Below are 15,121 nucleotides of genomic sequence, written 5' to 3'. Positions count from 1 at the left end.
TAGATAATCTAATATCATTGAATTTGCATGTAAGAAAAAAAAAGAAAAATACTGTTAAATCTTTATTTATTTTGGGTGAGAAGCTGTCAGAAGCCCCTAATTACCAACCCTCATTTGAAACCTTAAAAAGTTGTCCAATGAAGTGTCTTTTTCTTTAAGTTAAAGTCTCATTGTATGCCTAATTGGTTTTGGTATGGACCGTGGTTAAATTTAAAGTCAATTACACTCCACCTCTAAAATCTGTTATAATTATTATTATTTTAAAAAATTATAAATATATTCATAAAATTAATAATTATTTAATAAATATTTTTTACAACAGACAGTCACAATGAAATATTTAATAGATAATAATTAATTATAAAAAGATATTTATAATTATATTAAACTTTTAAAAAATCTATTGTAATTTACTCTTAAATATAAGACACCATATACGAATTCAAAGCGAGTCCTGCTAACTTCCAAATAATTAGATAATTAACAACGTAAGGAAAATGGCAACCTCTCTATATAAAATTTCTAAAACTAGTTGATAGCTTAATCCATTTAATTAAGTATGTATTTATTTTAATTATTCTTAAAAAATTGTATATATATAAGAAAAATTTGGATTGGATAAACGGAGAAATTTAAATTCATGCACTGCATCATGATCATGACCTGTACTCTTAAAAACAGTGTAATGATAGCCCTGTCTATTAATTTATTGTTACCCAAAAAATAAATAAAATAAAAGCCATCGTGTCTAAACTAGAAATAATTATTGAAAATAAGAAATAAAAGAGATAATTATACTCTTTTCCCAAAAAAATTTAGCATAATTATATGTAAATTTTATGTGATTTGAAAAATTATATCTAGCATATTTAAAATTTATTTTTGTTTACTAAATAAGTGCATTATATTAACAAATATTGACAAAATAAATCAAATAATACTTCTATTTATTTTCAATTTATTTACGACAATTTATATAATTTTTTTATAATTAAATTACCTTTATATATTTTCACATGTTAGTAAATAAGAGAAGGTATATCCTCACCGTTATAAGCGTAATTTAATTACAAAGATTTATTTGACTTGAAAGAAATAAGTAACAAGTCAACTGAAAATAAATATTAATTTTTATTTAATTTTTTATTAATATTAATAAATTTAATAAATTTTAACAAATAGAGAGATATTTTAATTAGATGAAAGCAAAATCTAAAGAATACCAAATATAAAAATCACAATGAATTTATAAATAATTATAGTAAGTTTTAGGAAAAAAATATAATTATTTAAAAATAAAAAGAAGAAGAAGAAGAAGAAGCAGTCAGAGTCCCAAGTGTTAGATTTGGGTGACAGAGAGAGAGAGAGAGAGAGCTGAGCGAAACTGAAAAACTTCAAATCCAACCATTCAGATTTGCGCCGCGTGTCGTGGGCCCACCATGAAAGATGCCATCCAACTTCCGTCACTCCAAAGGAGTTGATATCTATATATATATATATATAGATATAGATAGATAGATAGATATACTTTTCCTTGTTTCAGTACTTCCATTCCGTGTAAAGAGAAGTTGAGAATTATTAAATTTGACTTTTGTTGGTCCCAGAATTGAACTTAATTTCTTGAGCCGGAGCTCTGAAATTCACATATTTTTTTGCGTATTTATTCATTTATTTATTATTATTGTATAGATTGTGAATCTCTATAGAGTGGGAGGAGATTAAGTGCAGTAATAGGGAAAAGACAGAAAGAAAGAAAGAAGAGGATTTTATTTATTGCAGAGAGAGAGAGAGAGAGAGAGAGAGAGAGCGAGAGAGAGAGGTGTGGGTTTGAATTTGATGGGGTTCTCTTCTCCTCCTTTACACGCTTTCTCTCTCTAGAATGATATGTATGATGTTCCGTTTTCTCTCTCTAGACTTGTATTGTGGTTGATATTGTGTTATTATGCGAGGAAGATATGATTACACGATCGCCTTTTTTTTGGGTGTGTGAATGTATGTGAACCTGTTTTTCTCATCTCATTCTAAATATACTACTTTTCTCTTCTTGGGGTCGGTCTCTCTCTCTCTCTCCCTCTCCCTCTCCCTCTCTTGTTGGAGGAGAATTCAAGCGAAAAGAGAGATGGGGGCATGCGTTTCCCGTCCGGATAACTGCGTGGGAGGTAAATTCAGAGGTGCAAGAAGGAAGAAGAATAGAAAGAGAAGAAAGGCTTCCTTGAAGAAGAGGGTCCCTTCTCATTTGTCTGATCGATCTTCCGATATAGTTGAAAAGTTTGCGTCTTTGCCTGTGGATCATCCCTTCAACAATCCCACTTTTCATGGTTCGCTTCTTCCCGTCATTCTGCGTGTTTTCAGTGTGTCATGTCCTTGTGATGACATTCGTGGCGCTCTCCTGCATTTTTAATTAAGAGGATACTGCTTTAATAATTGTGGTTTAATCAGGGTCTATTTGATCTAGTTTTAATGGTAATATCTGAAAGCGTTGAATGTAGGAAGTATTGGTGTGTACGTCTTTCTTAACTGGATTGCAATTGAAAATGTGGGAGGGAGCTGCTGGGCTTTTTTCGTGGTCTTGTTTGAGTAACATTATTGGATGGACATTTTTGTGAGCATTGAAGGGATTTGCGGTTACTCTCCCATTTTCATTCTGTTGGCTTTTTTTCTGTATAAAAGGTTTAGTTTTATACTTTTAGGCTGTTGGAGGATTTCTTCAGTTCTGACACAATGTCTGATTTCGACTACTAATCTAGTCTAACTCTAACATAACGGTAATGCCAGGAAGTTCTGAGGAAGCATGGTTCGATTCTGCTGCTGTTCTTGAATCTGATTGGAGCGATGAAGATTTCCAGAGTATTCCGGATGGTACATTGGAATCTTATCTTTAGTTTCCTCTGCAATTAACTCTTTGTTCTTGGTGTAAAAATATACTATAATGTCTTGTGTTCCCACAGATGTGATCTCTGTAAGCGGTTGTGATGGAACATCCGTATCAGGTTCTGTTGAACATCTTGAGAACTCATCCTCTGCGAATTCTCTCAGTGGAGCAGCTAGAAGCTCAGTTCACCCGAGCGATTATGATTTTAAAGTGAAATCTGATGAACCGATAAATGGGAAGAAGCCTGTATTTGTTGATGAAATCTCCTGCTCTGCTGGAGGTGATGACGGCTTATTGAACAATTGTGGGATTCTTCCGAATAACTGTTTGCCTTGTCTAGCTTCGACTGTTCCCATTGAGAAGAGACAATCCCTGAGCTCTAGCCCTCCAAGTATGAGGAAAAAGGCTGCGGTGAAACTGCCATTCAAATGGAAGGAAGGAAATCCTACAGCCAATTTTCGTGAGTACTGATGAAATTCTTGATGTTGATGAATGTGACATAGTTTGCTGGTCTATAGGCTCAGTTCTTAACAATTTCTCATTAACTGAGACTTTTGATATATATGTTTGTTGCAGTTTCTTCGAAGCCGCTCTTGCAAAGACCTATAGCTGGTTCTCAAGTGCCATTCTGTCCCTTAGGGAAGAGAGTTCCTGATAGTTGGTCAGACGTTCAGCCGGGGACTTTCAGAGTTAGGGGAGTGAATTATTTAAGGTATCAGATACTCGTCGTCTGAAAGCATGTGTGCTTAGATATATGTCTGTTGATTTTCCATCCTATCTCTAACAATTTTCTTCTTCTGTTTTGGTGTCGTGTTGCACATTTTGTAGGGATAAAAGGAAGGAGTTTGCTCCAAATTGTGCCGCGTATTATCCCTTTGGTCTTGATGTATTTTTATCTCAGAGAAAGATTCATCACATTGGTCGATTTGTGGAACTTCCTTTGATTAATTCTTTGGGGAAACTTCCACCCATTCTTGTTGTAAATGTTCAGGTACTGCTTAAACAACTGTGTGCTTCTTAGATCCTTTTACGGCAATACATTTGTATGCTTGCTGTGCGTTATTGGAGGATGTATGCAGTGACATTGGCATGTTTTCTGTTTCTGCAGATACCACTATATCCTGCAGCAATTTTTCAGGGTGAAACAGATGGGGAAGGAATAAGCTTTGTTTTGTATTTTAAGCTTTCTGAAAGCTTTGCCAAGGACCTTCCAGCCCATTTTCAAGAAAACATTAAGGTCAGTCGTGAGTTTAATGTCAATGTTTGCTGCCTGACAGCTTCAACACAATACTATGCTCTCTTTTTTCAGCATTTATTTCTTATCAATTTTGACTGACATTTGGTAGTATAATGCTTTTTTCCAACCACAGAGGTTAATTGATGATGAAGTAGAAAAAGTAAAAGGGTTTCGCACAGACACAGTTGTACCCTTCAGAGAAAGGTTAAAGATATTGGGTCGTGTGGTGAATGTGGATGACCTTCCTATGAGTGCTGCAGAGAGGAAGCTCATGCATGCCTACAACGAGAAACCTGTGCTTTCCCGTCCTCAACACGAATTCTATGCTGTAAGTTTGAACCTGTGATATCCACGACTTTGTTACTTACGTTGTCAATGTTAATTTTTGCCTTAACTGCGGAAAATCAATCAAATCATTGCATTTATCTTTGTTCACTAGTAACTTGGATACCATAATTACACCTGTGAGTTTTGCTGCCTGCAGATGTCGGAAATTTTCGATGTTTCAATTCTTACAATTCTTTTCTCCTCTTTGTTTGCAGGGTGAAAATTATTTTGAAATCGATTTGGATATGCATAGATTCAGCTACATTTCCAGAAAGGGTTTTGAAACATTCTTGGATAGGCTAAAGCTGTGTGTCTTGGATTTTGGATTAACAATTCAGGCAAGTATAATGTTCTCAATGAAGACTAACTTCATTATGTTGAATATATTCCTGATCTCTTTCCACATGTTGTCCCTGTCAGACATGTTAATATATGCTTTCTATGATTATGTGACAGGATAACAAAGCTGAAGAGTTGCCAGAGCAGATTTTGTGTTGTATACGGCTAAATGAAATCGATTATGTGAATTATCAACAACTTGGGTTTTGTGAAGAAACCCTTGAATAGATGTTCCCAAGTTGTAAGCATCAAGATAATGATGAATTAATCCAGTTCTTTTACATGGAAGCTCTCTTGTCCCGATCACGTCTCTCTCTCTCTCCCTCTCCCTCTCTAGATGTTCTTGCATTATCACTATTCGAGCAAAGAACATCGTTACATGTGTCCTTGCAAGATTTCCTCTCTAAAAGTTGTAAAGTGCTACTTATCAAGTTGAGGTCACTGTTCACTGCTCCTGGTTTCACACAATATTTCTGTTCTTTCTAATAAACGGAGCTTTACATAGAAAACACATCAAGAGATCTCTAGCTGTGATCATTCTTTCTATGTGGGTATAAAACAAAGAAATTTGGGGAAATCATTCTATTTATGTGGATATTCAAGAAAGAAAACTGGGGTTTAAGGCCTACAGGGGTCCAGAGGTACACCACACAAACCTTTGTTTCCTGAGTAAGAGCCTCTTGGGAAATTGGTCAGAGGCCTTCCAAAAGGTATTTTTCCCTCAAGGAAGTTATCCGAGAGGTCCAGCTCCTTCAACTTTCTCAGCTTCAGAAATTCACTTGGTATTTTCCCCGTAAAATGATTTTTCTGCAGCTTCAAAGTCTCCAGGGAGCTTGCATTTGCCAACAATGGCGGCAGTGCGGAGTCTAAGTTATTGCAACTCAAATCCAGGCTCTTCATTGTTTCTAATCTCCCGATGGAATCAGGTAATCTACCTTCAATGAAGTTGTGCGACAAATTAATGTGCTGGATCTCAAGTTGAGTCCCCATACCGATTTGCTCAATACCACTTGTGAAGTTATTATCTGAAAGGTCAAGAAATGCCAATGATCCGCCAGTAGTAAATCTGCTTTCCACCTGAAAAACCCATTGTAAAGAACCTGATAATTTGTTGGAGTGAAGGTCTAGAACCCCCAGGCTTGCTAACTTTGTGACTGAACTAGGGATCTCACCGGCAAGAAAGTTAACTGATAAGTTCAATGAGTAGAGTTCCGTTAAGCTCCCAATCCATTCTGGTATTTTGCCGGTCAGATGGTTGGCTGATAAATCCAGCTCTTGTAGTGCACTTGGAGTGGCTTGTAAATCCTCCGGTAATTCACCCTGGATTTTGCAGTCTGCCAAGTAAATCCTAGACAGTGATGGCAATTTCAGGAGCCACTTAGGGATGGTGGAAAGGTTTAGCCGATTGAATGAAAGATCAAGCATTTGAAGACTTCCAAGTGAAGCCATCCGATGGGGCAGTGGTCCTTCAATCATGTTGTTGGAAAGTGTTAACATAAGAAGCTGCGGAAGCAGACTTATTGAACTTGGTAGTTGGCCTGATAACTTGTTGCCATTCAGGTATAATTCCGTCAGAGATCTTAGATCACCTAAACTGGACGGAATTTGTCCCTCGAGCACATTGTTTGCTAAGGAAACTCTTTGCAGAGAACTCAGGTAACCAAAAGAGTAAGGTATTCTTCCTGTCAGCCGGTTATCGTTGAGCCTCAAGAAACCTAGACAAGGCATTTGATCAGGGCCTAAAATGGTGGGTATCTCCCCAACAAGCTGATTGTCGTTCAGGTAGATAATTGAAATAGCTTTTAGCTTAGTTATTGAAGAAGGGATTCTTCCAGTTAACGAATTGTTCGACAGATCAAGCTCTTTCAACGCCTGCAGATCACCAATATTAACAGGTATATCTCCAGTGAGAAGGTTATTCTGCAGGCTGAGACTTTTCAGGCTAGTCAAGTTTGATATAGACTCAGGTATTGCACCTGAAAACCTATTTGAATGTAAATCCAACCTTCTCAAAGCTTTAAGATTCCCAAGATTTGCAGGTAGAGAACCACTCAAGCTGTTTTCATTTAGACATAACTCTTCAAGTTTAGACAGCTTACCGATGCTCTCTGGCAATGGACCCTTAATGTGATTGCCCCACAAGGAGAGTTTTCTGAGCCCCGGAAGATGAAAACCAATCAATGAAGGGATCTTTCCTGTTAAGCCGACAAGCCCAGATAGATCAACAACTTCAAGATTGCTCAGAAGTGTTATTGAGGGCGATATCGAGCCATACATGTAAGACTGGAGAGGAGCATCATCTGTAGTGATAAAACCTGGGAGATTGATCTGTGTCACTCTACCAGTTATGTTGTTGCAAGAAATCCCATCCCAGTCGCAGCAGCTATTGCCAATCCACTTGTCAATCCGGCCGGAGTCGTCCGAGTGAATCCCTGCCTTGAAACTTCTCAGGCCTTTGAGGTCATTGGTATGGCATGTTCCTCCAACACTTTTGGTGCTCTCTCCGGCTGCAATGAGAGCTAAAACTGCTACAAACCATACAATCTCAGAGCTCATCTCTACTGTAGTGATTGCAGAAAAGGTGATGAAATTGAGCTAAAAGTAGTAGTAGTAGTTGAGAGAAATTAAAAGAAGAGAGAAGGAAGGAATCAATGAATCAAAAATTGGTCAAAGAATTCCCCAGATATGATTTTCTTTCTTTTCGGTCTTCTTTTCCGCTTTACAGTTTGTAAAACATGGCGAAAGGCATAAATGTGTCTGAATTATGGTGTCCATTGACAATTGTTGAGATATTTAACTGAATCCAATAAAGAGATGCTCATAGTTTTCAAATTTAACAAAATGTATGTCAGAGCTTTTGGAGTCTTGTGCTATCTTTCAGTAGATTTGCAAGTTTTTTGGCCTAATAGCCCACATGTTCACGGGGACCAAGATTGCTGCCATTCACCACAACTTCCAAATTTTTAGGCAAATCTTACTCTACTTTTGAATATTGCATTTTTCAAGACTAGTCCCACTTCTCTGTCGTACCTTAAATCCAATCTATTCCGGTGAACAACAGAACGAGTAATTTAAGAAAGTTTAACTGGACTTGACTTTGGTCTCTAATTCAGTCGAATTATATGGTAAGTATCACTATAATTTGATAAGAGAGTATACTTATTATATGATTGATTTAACTAAACAAAACTTTTTTTTTTTTTAATAGAGACCCTTTTGCTAATTTGAAATCCCTTTGCTTTTTGGTTTTTGGTGTGTGTGTGGGTTTAAATCGTGGAGTGTGTATATTTGTATAATAATAATATAATAATGAAATACCTGAAAAAATGGTGTCTGTCTTAATTTGCGGCATAGAGTGTTGCACTGTATCTTGGTAGATAATATTATCCTAAAAAATGGTGTGATACACCAGAAACTTAAACTAATGATATCTGCCGTGGCTTAGGTGGGCACTGCTACTTGTCTGACTACTGACAACTTCCATGTTTCCGAATTTTGTTTTTGTGTGCGACTTTGATTTGATGCATTATCCCCTACTTGTCTCTACACCGCGTACGTACGTACACGTACATATACATATACATATATGTACGTTAAATCTCTTAGGCCCAAATTTTTTTTTAAAAAATGACGTACCAAAATAGGCCCATCCATTATGGACTTCTCAAGTCACAGCCCAAGGCCTAGAACTATTTTTGACCTACTCAAATGTTCTAGTTGCCCAACATTAACAACAACGCGTGGGAAGTAACGTTTTTCTCAGATGCATCAATTAGTCGTGTGTGGACACAAGCACGAGCTAAGCCAACTTCTGCTTCTAGAAAAATTAGTCGCACGCGTAGATTTATATGGCCCACGTACACACACCACGCGCCCTCCCCACTCGCCACCTAACTTTATCTCCATTAATTTAAAACCCACAATCAATCCTATATGTTATCTATTATAATTATTTGAATTTATTATGACAAAATATTAATTGTTTTCACTTTTAAATAAAAGGACTTATTTTTTTAAGTTTCTCCAAACAATAATATATTTGAAATTTATAGACATATTTATATATATTTATCACATTAATTATAAAAATTTATATATGTACTGACAACTTATAAATTTTATAGCTTTGTTTTATTCGATTATCTCGAGATTTTATTTCTAATAATAATTTGGAATATAAAATTCAAACACATGAGAAGTGAATGGTAATTAATGACAAATATGCCCAAAATGAATTAAAAAAGACACTTACAATATGATATTTGCACCTTTCCATGCACACATGATTGCTTCCATTTTCATTTGATTGCACTATAATAGTGGATCTCCTACTTTTATTTCGGGAATATACCATTACCACCCAGATGATGATGATGCAAACAATCACACTATATGAGGACCAAATCACAAATCATCTAGCACTTCTATTTTGCTATAATAAATAATAATAATTCTATACATATATATACTAATTGTATCAAAAAACTTAATTTTCTCGATAACATTCATAATAATAAAAAATAAAAATGTTTTTAAGACAAGTATATATATAATTGTTGCACGCACTTGCACTCGCGTCTAGACATAATTTGTGTATGGCGAGCATGAATAAGATACATGGCACCTGGAAGTTTCATTGTCAATACGTCAACTCTTCCCTCTAATTTCACACAACCTTACTTAGGAAGAAACAAAATTTTTACACTACAAATCAATACTTACCTTTGTGCATTATATTTATAATATATAATTAATTGAATGAATTATATAGTAAGAATACAAAAACCAGAGACAAACCCTCTCTTTTTCTCACCCCTTTAAAATAATTTCCATTTCACCCACTCTGTGCTATGGAGTTCTTCAAGAAATCAAAGGCTGTGAGGCTGAAAAGCCACTTGAACAAGTACTTAATCGCCGACGACGATCAAATCTCCACCCGCCAGAGCAGGAACGGCGCCGCCAGGAGGGCACGGTGGCTGGTGGAGCTCGTCGACACCAACCCCCACGTCGTCCGCCTTAAAAGCTGTTACGGCCGCTACCTCACCGCCTCCCGCGAGCCCTTCTTGCTAGGCATGACGGGCCACAAAGTACTCCAAACTGTGCCTGAAAACCACACAAAGGATTTGACGATCGAGTGGCAGCCCGTTAGGGACGGTTTTCAGGTGAAGCTAAAAGCTTTGGGCGGAACGTTTTTGAGAGCCAACGGCGGGACGCCGCCCTGGAGGAACTCGGTGACGCATGATAGCCCGCACGCTGCCGCGACACATGATTGGGTTGTGTGGGATGTGGAGGCGGTGGAGGTGCCGGAGGATGAGGCTGCGGCGGATTACTGGTCGATGGTTTCGAGCTTTTCATCAATTTCAGATGAGATATCGGGTCTAGAGTTCGGGTTCGGGTCTCCGGTTTCCGTCCGGTCTAGTTTCTCCGGTTCGGAGTCGCCTTCGCCTAGGTGGTTCATGTCTATGAAGAAGGTACGTTAATTGCCAAAAATACTAATCAATTATTATGCAGTAAATGCTTTCCTATAATTTTTACATAAATCAGTAATTCCAAAAATATTAATTAGGTTGACTTTGAGAACAGTATGCTATTGAGTTATTGGAATTTTTATCTCATATTTTCTATTTCAAAAATTAAACACTGATAGCATTCATAATTCTTTTGATTGTCCAAATAGGTGACTTAAAGAGTTTTATACACTTAATTATTTCTTGACAATTCTGATCCGCAACGTAAATACATGTATGGAATATCCTAATTTTCTAGAGGAGATAGTGGGTGTGACTATATATGCAAGTTTTAGAAAGGTGTGGTTATGGGGCAGGTGGGCATTTAGGTCATTTCATTTCGTACAACATCATTACGTATTGGATTGTATCAATTGGTCATCTTGTTAGGTCAGAAATGTCACCTTCTACTTATTAATACTAATCATCTTCATTTCTCCAAAAAAAAGAAAAATACTAATCATCTAAATAAATAAATTTACACATATGGACTTTGAAAAATAAATAAAGTGAAAAATTGGAGAAGCTTTTGGGGCTAAGTCCAATATGCCGGCTGCTATAACTGGCAATTGTCTTCAGCTCCGGTGTTTTCATATTTTGTTTTTATGTTGTACCTTAGCAACCGCGGACGCGTCACACCTCAGTACCCTCCTCAACTCAAGCCGCATGCCATTGCTCCATTTTCGCACTCACATGTAGCATCTACTTATACGTCAATTTTTACTGACTCTATTGCATTAATTAATACAAGTAATTACGCTTTCTCGTTAGATTTGATATAATTATATTATTTAAAAAAATATATTTTGTACTTTTAAAGTTTATTTGTTCTAGCAAATAAATCCATTCGTTAGATTAATTATTATATGTTAAATAATTTTTTATGATCAAATTATCCTCACAAGTCTTCACACATTAATTCATGTGAAAATATATATTTTCATAATTATAAGGATAGTTTAATTCAAAAAAAATTATTGATCTACAACAAGTCAGTAATAAGTTAATTAAGGATAATTATTAATTTTTTCTTCAATTCTTTTGTTAATATCAATAAATTGAGTGAATTTTAATTAAAAAAGGAATTTGTTGTTAAAAGAAAACAAACCTTAGAGGTTCTAGATGTAATTTTTCAGACCACAGTGGATCTAGAAATCAAATCTCAGAAGAGACGAGAGTAAATATCTTTGATTAATATCATAAAGTTTTATTGTAAAGCATGAAATAAGGATATCTAAAAATTAGTCCAATTTGGTAGTTTTTTGTTAGGCTTTTATTTACTTTATGTGATGAACTCAAAAAAATGTCCTTGCTTATTACATCTTAATTATTTATTTTTTATAGATTAAGTGAATATTTTTTTTATAATTTTGATTTTTTTATCCACTTCGCCTGTTGATTTTCAATTTTTTTAAAAAGGTAAAAGATACAGAAGTGAAAAAGTTGATAATTCCAAATTTTCATCAAATATCATAAGCATTGATAATTGACAAATAATAAAGGATATTTATAAATTATGTTGCATTTTGAAGAAATTGATAGTAATATTTATAAAACAATAGATCCGAGGGATAAAATATTTAATAATATGTATGGGTTGTTAGAACTTAGAAATGAAATGTTGAAATAATAACTTGGTTTATTATCTTGCCTGACTAAGTTTAGTACAACACTTTTATTACAAACGTATTTTTGTGATAAGAATGAATAATTATTAGACATTATTTTACGAATATAAGTGTATGATTAATTAGGTGGATCATATTTATTTATTTTTTATGTTTTCACCTTCGAACGAATCTAGACCTTTATTGCCAAACTCCACAAACACAAACGATGCCCCAACCCCACAATTCCAATATCTTAGTTGAATGAACATATATCTGCCTCCGACTATCTCTCCGCCGGCAACTGCCCCTCCAAATTTCCTCATCTACTTTCCCCAAAATCACGACGACCGCCATGTAAATACCTTTTCAAGAATCCTATCAATGTGATTCAAGATTTGCTCTGATCACACCTAAACCTCACCAAAACCCATCTCCAATTCTTTAACTAATTCTGTTATTTCTGTCTTGGGTCTCAAATTTCTACAGAGCCCTTTGGTTTCAACCCCTAGAACAACAGCCATGGACGTGTTCAGGACTGCCAAGGCTGTCCAAGACGAGGAATCCGTCGCCCAAGATCGCAATGGATCCACTAAATCCGCCAAATGGACCGTTGAATTCGTGGATTACTGCGACACCATCATCCGTCTCAAGAGTTGCTATGGCAAGTACTTGACAGCGTCTAACCAGCCATTTCTCTTCGGCATGACGGGGCGTAAAGTGTTGCAGACGCTGCCGAAAAGGCTAGATAGCTCCCTCGAATGGGAGCCGATCAGAGAAAGCGGCGCCGTGAAGTTGAAGACGAGGTATGGGCAGTTTCTTAGGGCGAATACGGGTCTACCGCCGTGGAGGAATTCGGTGACGCATGATATTCCGCATCGGACGAAAACGCAGGACTGGGTTTGCTGGGAGGTTCATGTGGTCGAGATACTGGATGCGCCGGGGCCGAAATCGGCACCGCCGGAAGTGGCTCCGAAACCGGCACCGCCGGCTGTGGCGGGGAAGGAGGATTCTTTTGCGTCGGAATCTAGCTCCCCGACCACCAGCCATTCATCGAAATCTGTTAGCTTTTCTAGACAAGAGGTAATTGAATTAATTCTTTTAGTTTAATTTCATTTTTGGCTTAATCATGATGGATTTCGTCTCATGAAATTTGGGTTTGATAAAGATTGATTCGAACATTCAAAGGATAGTGTTGAAATTTATATAAAGTTACTCGGATATTCAAAGCATGGAACTGAATTTGTATAAAAGTTAAAAATCGAATATTCAAAGCTTGGCATTTGAATTTGGAACACAAAGAACCGAGTGTTGGTAATTGAAGTTTATATATTCCAATGTGTCATTTGGGATAAAAAGCAAAAATTGGTGACAAGATTACAGTTTTAATTTCAAGATACAGGGAAATAAATAACCCTTGTAGAAAGTATTTAATTCTGCAAACACAGTTTGCAATTTACAGCAGTTTCCGTTCTCTAATTCAAATTGATTTTGCACTTTGTATTCCATGTTACAGAGTACATTTTTCTTTCTTCATGCATTTGCTAATTCAATTTAATCTGGACTTTGGTGTGCATCCGTAAAAAAATGAAACAGCAGAAGAATTGTATGCAGAATTCAAAGTGCTCAAAGTTGCTGAGCTTTCAAATGTTATGTGTTGACTATGTGTGTTTTTGTGGTTTATTTATGGATGCTGACTATTGGATTTTTGGGGTTCTGCGCAGTCCAGTGATTCTTTAGCTACTTCACCGCCAAAGGGAAGTGATGGGAGGTTAATTTATTTCCATCTAGCCAATGAATATGGGGAAATCAACGAGGGGTTTGAGGAGCTGTGCATTACATTCAAGGGCAACGAAGTGAAAGAATTGACAAAGAGGCTGGAGGGGGAGTTAGGAATTTCTGGTCTCACTGTATGCTCACGAAGTCCATTGAATGGGAAGCTTTATCCTCTCCGTCTGCAGCTTCCTCCTAATAATTCAACCTTGCATGTTATTGTGGTTCCACCATCATCAAAAGGTGATCTCTTGCAGTTTATTCATGTTCTGACTCTGTCATGTGGTGATGTTTTTTGTGATTTTTGTTTGAACATGCATAAATTTTGCTGGAGGCATGTCTGGAATCTTGCTGAGCCACCAATTGGAGTCTTAACTTTCTTTCGATTTTTCTTTTCTTTTTCTTTTGCCTTCCCTTCAACTATTTTGCTCCATAAGGTTGTTAATCTGTTCAGATCTTATTTTTCGTCTTGACAACTGGAGCGGCATTGCATTAGGAAATCCATTGATTTTGTAAATATTATGAGAACCTGATATCATTGATTTTGATGTAACATAATTGCTGATCTTTGCTTCTAGAGATTATTGGTTGAGTCACTGGAATCAACTCGAACAGTGTTCAATACAAAGTATAGTGTAAATTCAGAAATTGATTGATTAAGAAAAGATTTGCCTTGAGGAGCGCATAAAATTTTGGTCAACTTTTGAGGATCGCGTGAAGTTTATCATAGACTATGATAAGCTCTATGTTATTTGCTTTCCCTTTTTCTACTTTATGGCAATAGATAGGAGTTTTGTGTTGAAAATTGATGTAAATGAGGCTAATACAGTTAATGGCATTCTTGAAATCTAGTTCTTACGTCTGTGATTGTATCTGTTCTTGGTTTAGATTTCTACAGCATAAAGTTTGTTGTATGGTCTAAAGAGATTCTTTCCTCACATTTTTATATTTTGGTTTGTCAGTGAGTCAAGATTCGGAAACAACAGGAACACCGCTGTAAAAGGAATTGACAACAACAATTTTGCTTGATGGGTGCATGTTTCTGTACATCCATCTTCCGCCTTCATTCCTATGCTTGCTTGATCGATCAGACAAAGTATACGACCTATTGCCTCAGCGACCATAAAACATCTGTACATACAATCAAGGGATTGAAGGTGCAAACTACAACTGTATTGCTAGCTTCTTGTACTTATCTTGCTCTTGCTTCTTTTTTCTTTTCCCCTGTGGGCTGTGGTTCTATGTACCCTCTGTTCGTTCTTAGTCTGGGTATTATGGTCTGTGAACAAGTGAAGTTCTGATTGCTGAGTTTAATGTCATCGATCATCATTAGTAAATCAAAGCGATTGAAGTGAGCAGTCAGATTGTGAAATTGATCACCAAAGCAGGTGAAATTCTTTCATATCTTGAATCAGGAGCAGATTTTCGAATCGTTGAATCGGGTTAAATTCTTCGATGA

The 15,121-nt window shown here is 36.4% G+C and overlaps 3 protein-coding genes across 3 annotated transcripts; 2 read left to right on the top strand and 1 right to left on the bottom strand.

The window, feature by feature from the left end:
• On the top strand, nt 1,547–5,063 carry LOC105156572. Its single transcript, XM_011072743.2, has 9 exons — nt 1,547–2,318; nt 2,776–2,859; nt 2,949–3,332; nt 3,449–3,584; nt 3,701–3,863; nt 3,981–4,109; nt 4,243–4,437; nt 4,652–4,774; nt 4,893–5,063. Exons 1-9 carry the CDS (start codon nt 1,991–1,993, stop codon nt 5,001–5,003), a joined length of 1,653 nt encoding a protein of 550 aa, XP_011071045.1. The 5' UTR covers nt 1,547–1,990; the 3' UTR covers nt 5,004–5,063.
• Nucleotides 4,890–7,624, bottom strand: LOC105156571 (DNA damage-repair/toleration protein DRT100). The gene has a single exon (XM_011072742.2). The coding sequence runs from the start codon at nt 7,329–7,331 to the stop codon at nt 5,394–5,396; it is 1,938 nt and encodes a 645-aa protein (XP_011071044.1). The 5' UTR covers nt 7,332–7,624; the 3' UTR covers nt 4,890–5,393.
• On the top strand, nt 9,513–15,004 carry LOC105156569. The gene is made up of 4 exons (XM_011072740.2): nt 9,513–10,246; nt 12,379–12,972; nt 13,614–13,905; nt 14,625–15,004. The coding sequence occupies exons 1-4, from the start codon at nt 9,626–9,628 to the stop codon at nt 14,660–14,662; spliced, it is 1,545 nt and encodes a 514-aa protein (XP_011071042.1). The 5' UTR covers nt 9,513–9,625; the 3' UTR covers nt 14,663–15,004.

Source organism: Sesamum indicum, linkage group LG2 (genome assembly GCF_000512975.1).
Source record: "Sesamum indicum cultivar Zhongzhi No. 13 linkage group LG2, S_indicum_v1.0, whole genome shotgun sequence".
NCBI lineage: Eukaryota > Viridiplantae > Streptophyta > Magnoliopsida > Lamiales > Pedaliaceae > Sesamum > Sesamum indicum.
Note: the sequence above shows the minus strand (reverse complement) of the source record. Positions and strands in the feature narration are given on the sequence as shown.

What these genes read in the sequence shown, in the direction of transcription:
- LOC105156572 (XM_011072743.2), top strand. Translation starts at nt 1,991, where the DNA reads ATGTATGTGAACCTGTTTTTCTCATCTCATTCTAAATATACTACTTTT. An exon ending in CAACAATCCCACTTTTCATG is followed by an intron (nt 2,319 to 2,775) that starts GTTCGCTTCTTC and finishes CGGTAATGCCAG; the next exon opens with GAAGTTCTGAGGAAGCATGG. An exon ending in ATTTTCAAGAAAACATTAAG is followed by an intron (nt 4,110 to 4,242) that starts GTCAGTCGTGAG and finishes TTCCAACCACAG; the next exon opens with AGGTTAATTGATGATGAAGT.
- LOC105156571 (XM_011072742.2), bottom strand. Translation starts at nt 7,331, where the DNA reads ATGAGCTCTGAGATTGTATGGTTTGTAGCAGTTTTAGCTCTCATTGCA.
- LOC105156569 (XM_011072740.2), top strand. Translation starts at nt 9,626, where the DNA reads ATGGAGTTCTTCAAGAAATCAAAGGCTGTGAGGCTGAAAAGCCACTTG. An exon ending in GGTTCATGTCTATGAAGAAG is followed by an intron (nt 10,247 to 12,378) that starts GTACGTTAATTG and finishes AAATTTCTACAG; the next exon opens with AGCCCTTTGGTTTCAACCCC. An exon ending in TTAGCTTTTCTAGACAAGAG is followed by an intron (nt 12,973 to 13,613) that starts GTAATTGAATTA and finishes GGTTCTGCGCAG; the next exon opens with TCCAGTGATTCTTTAGCTAC.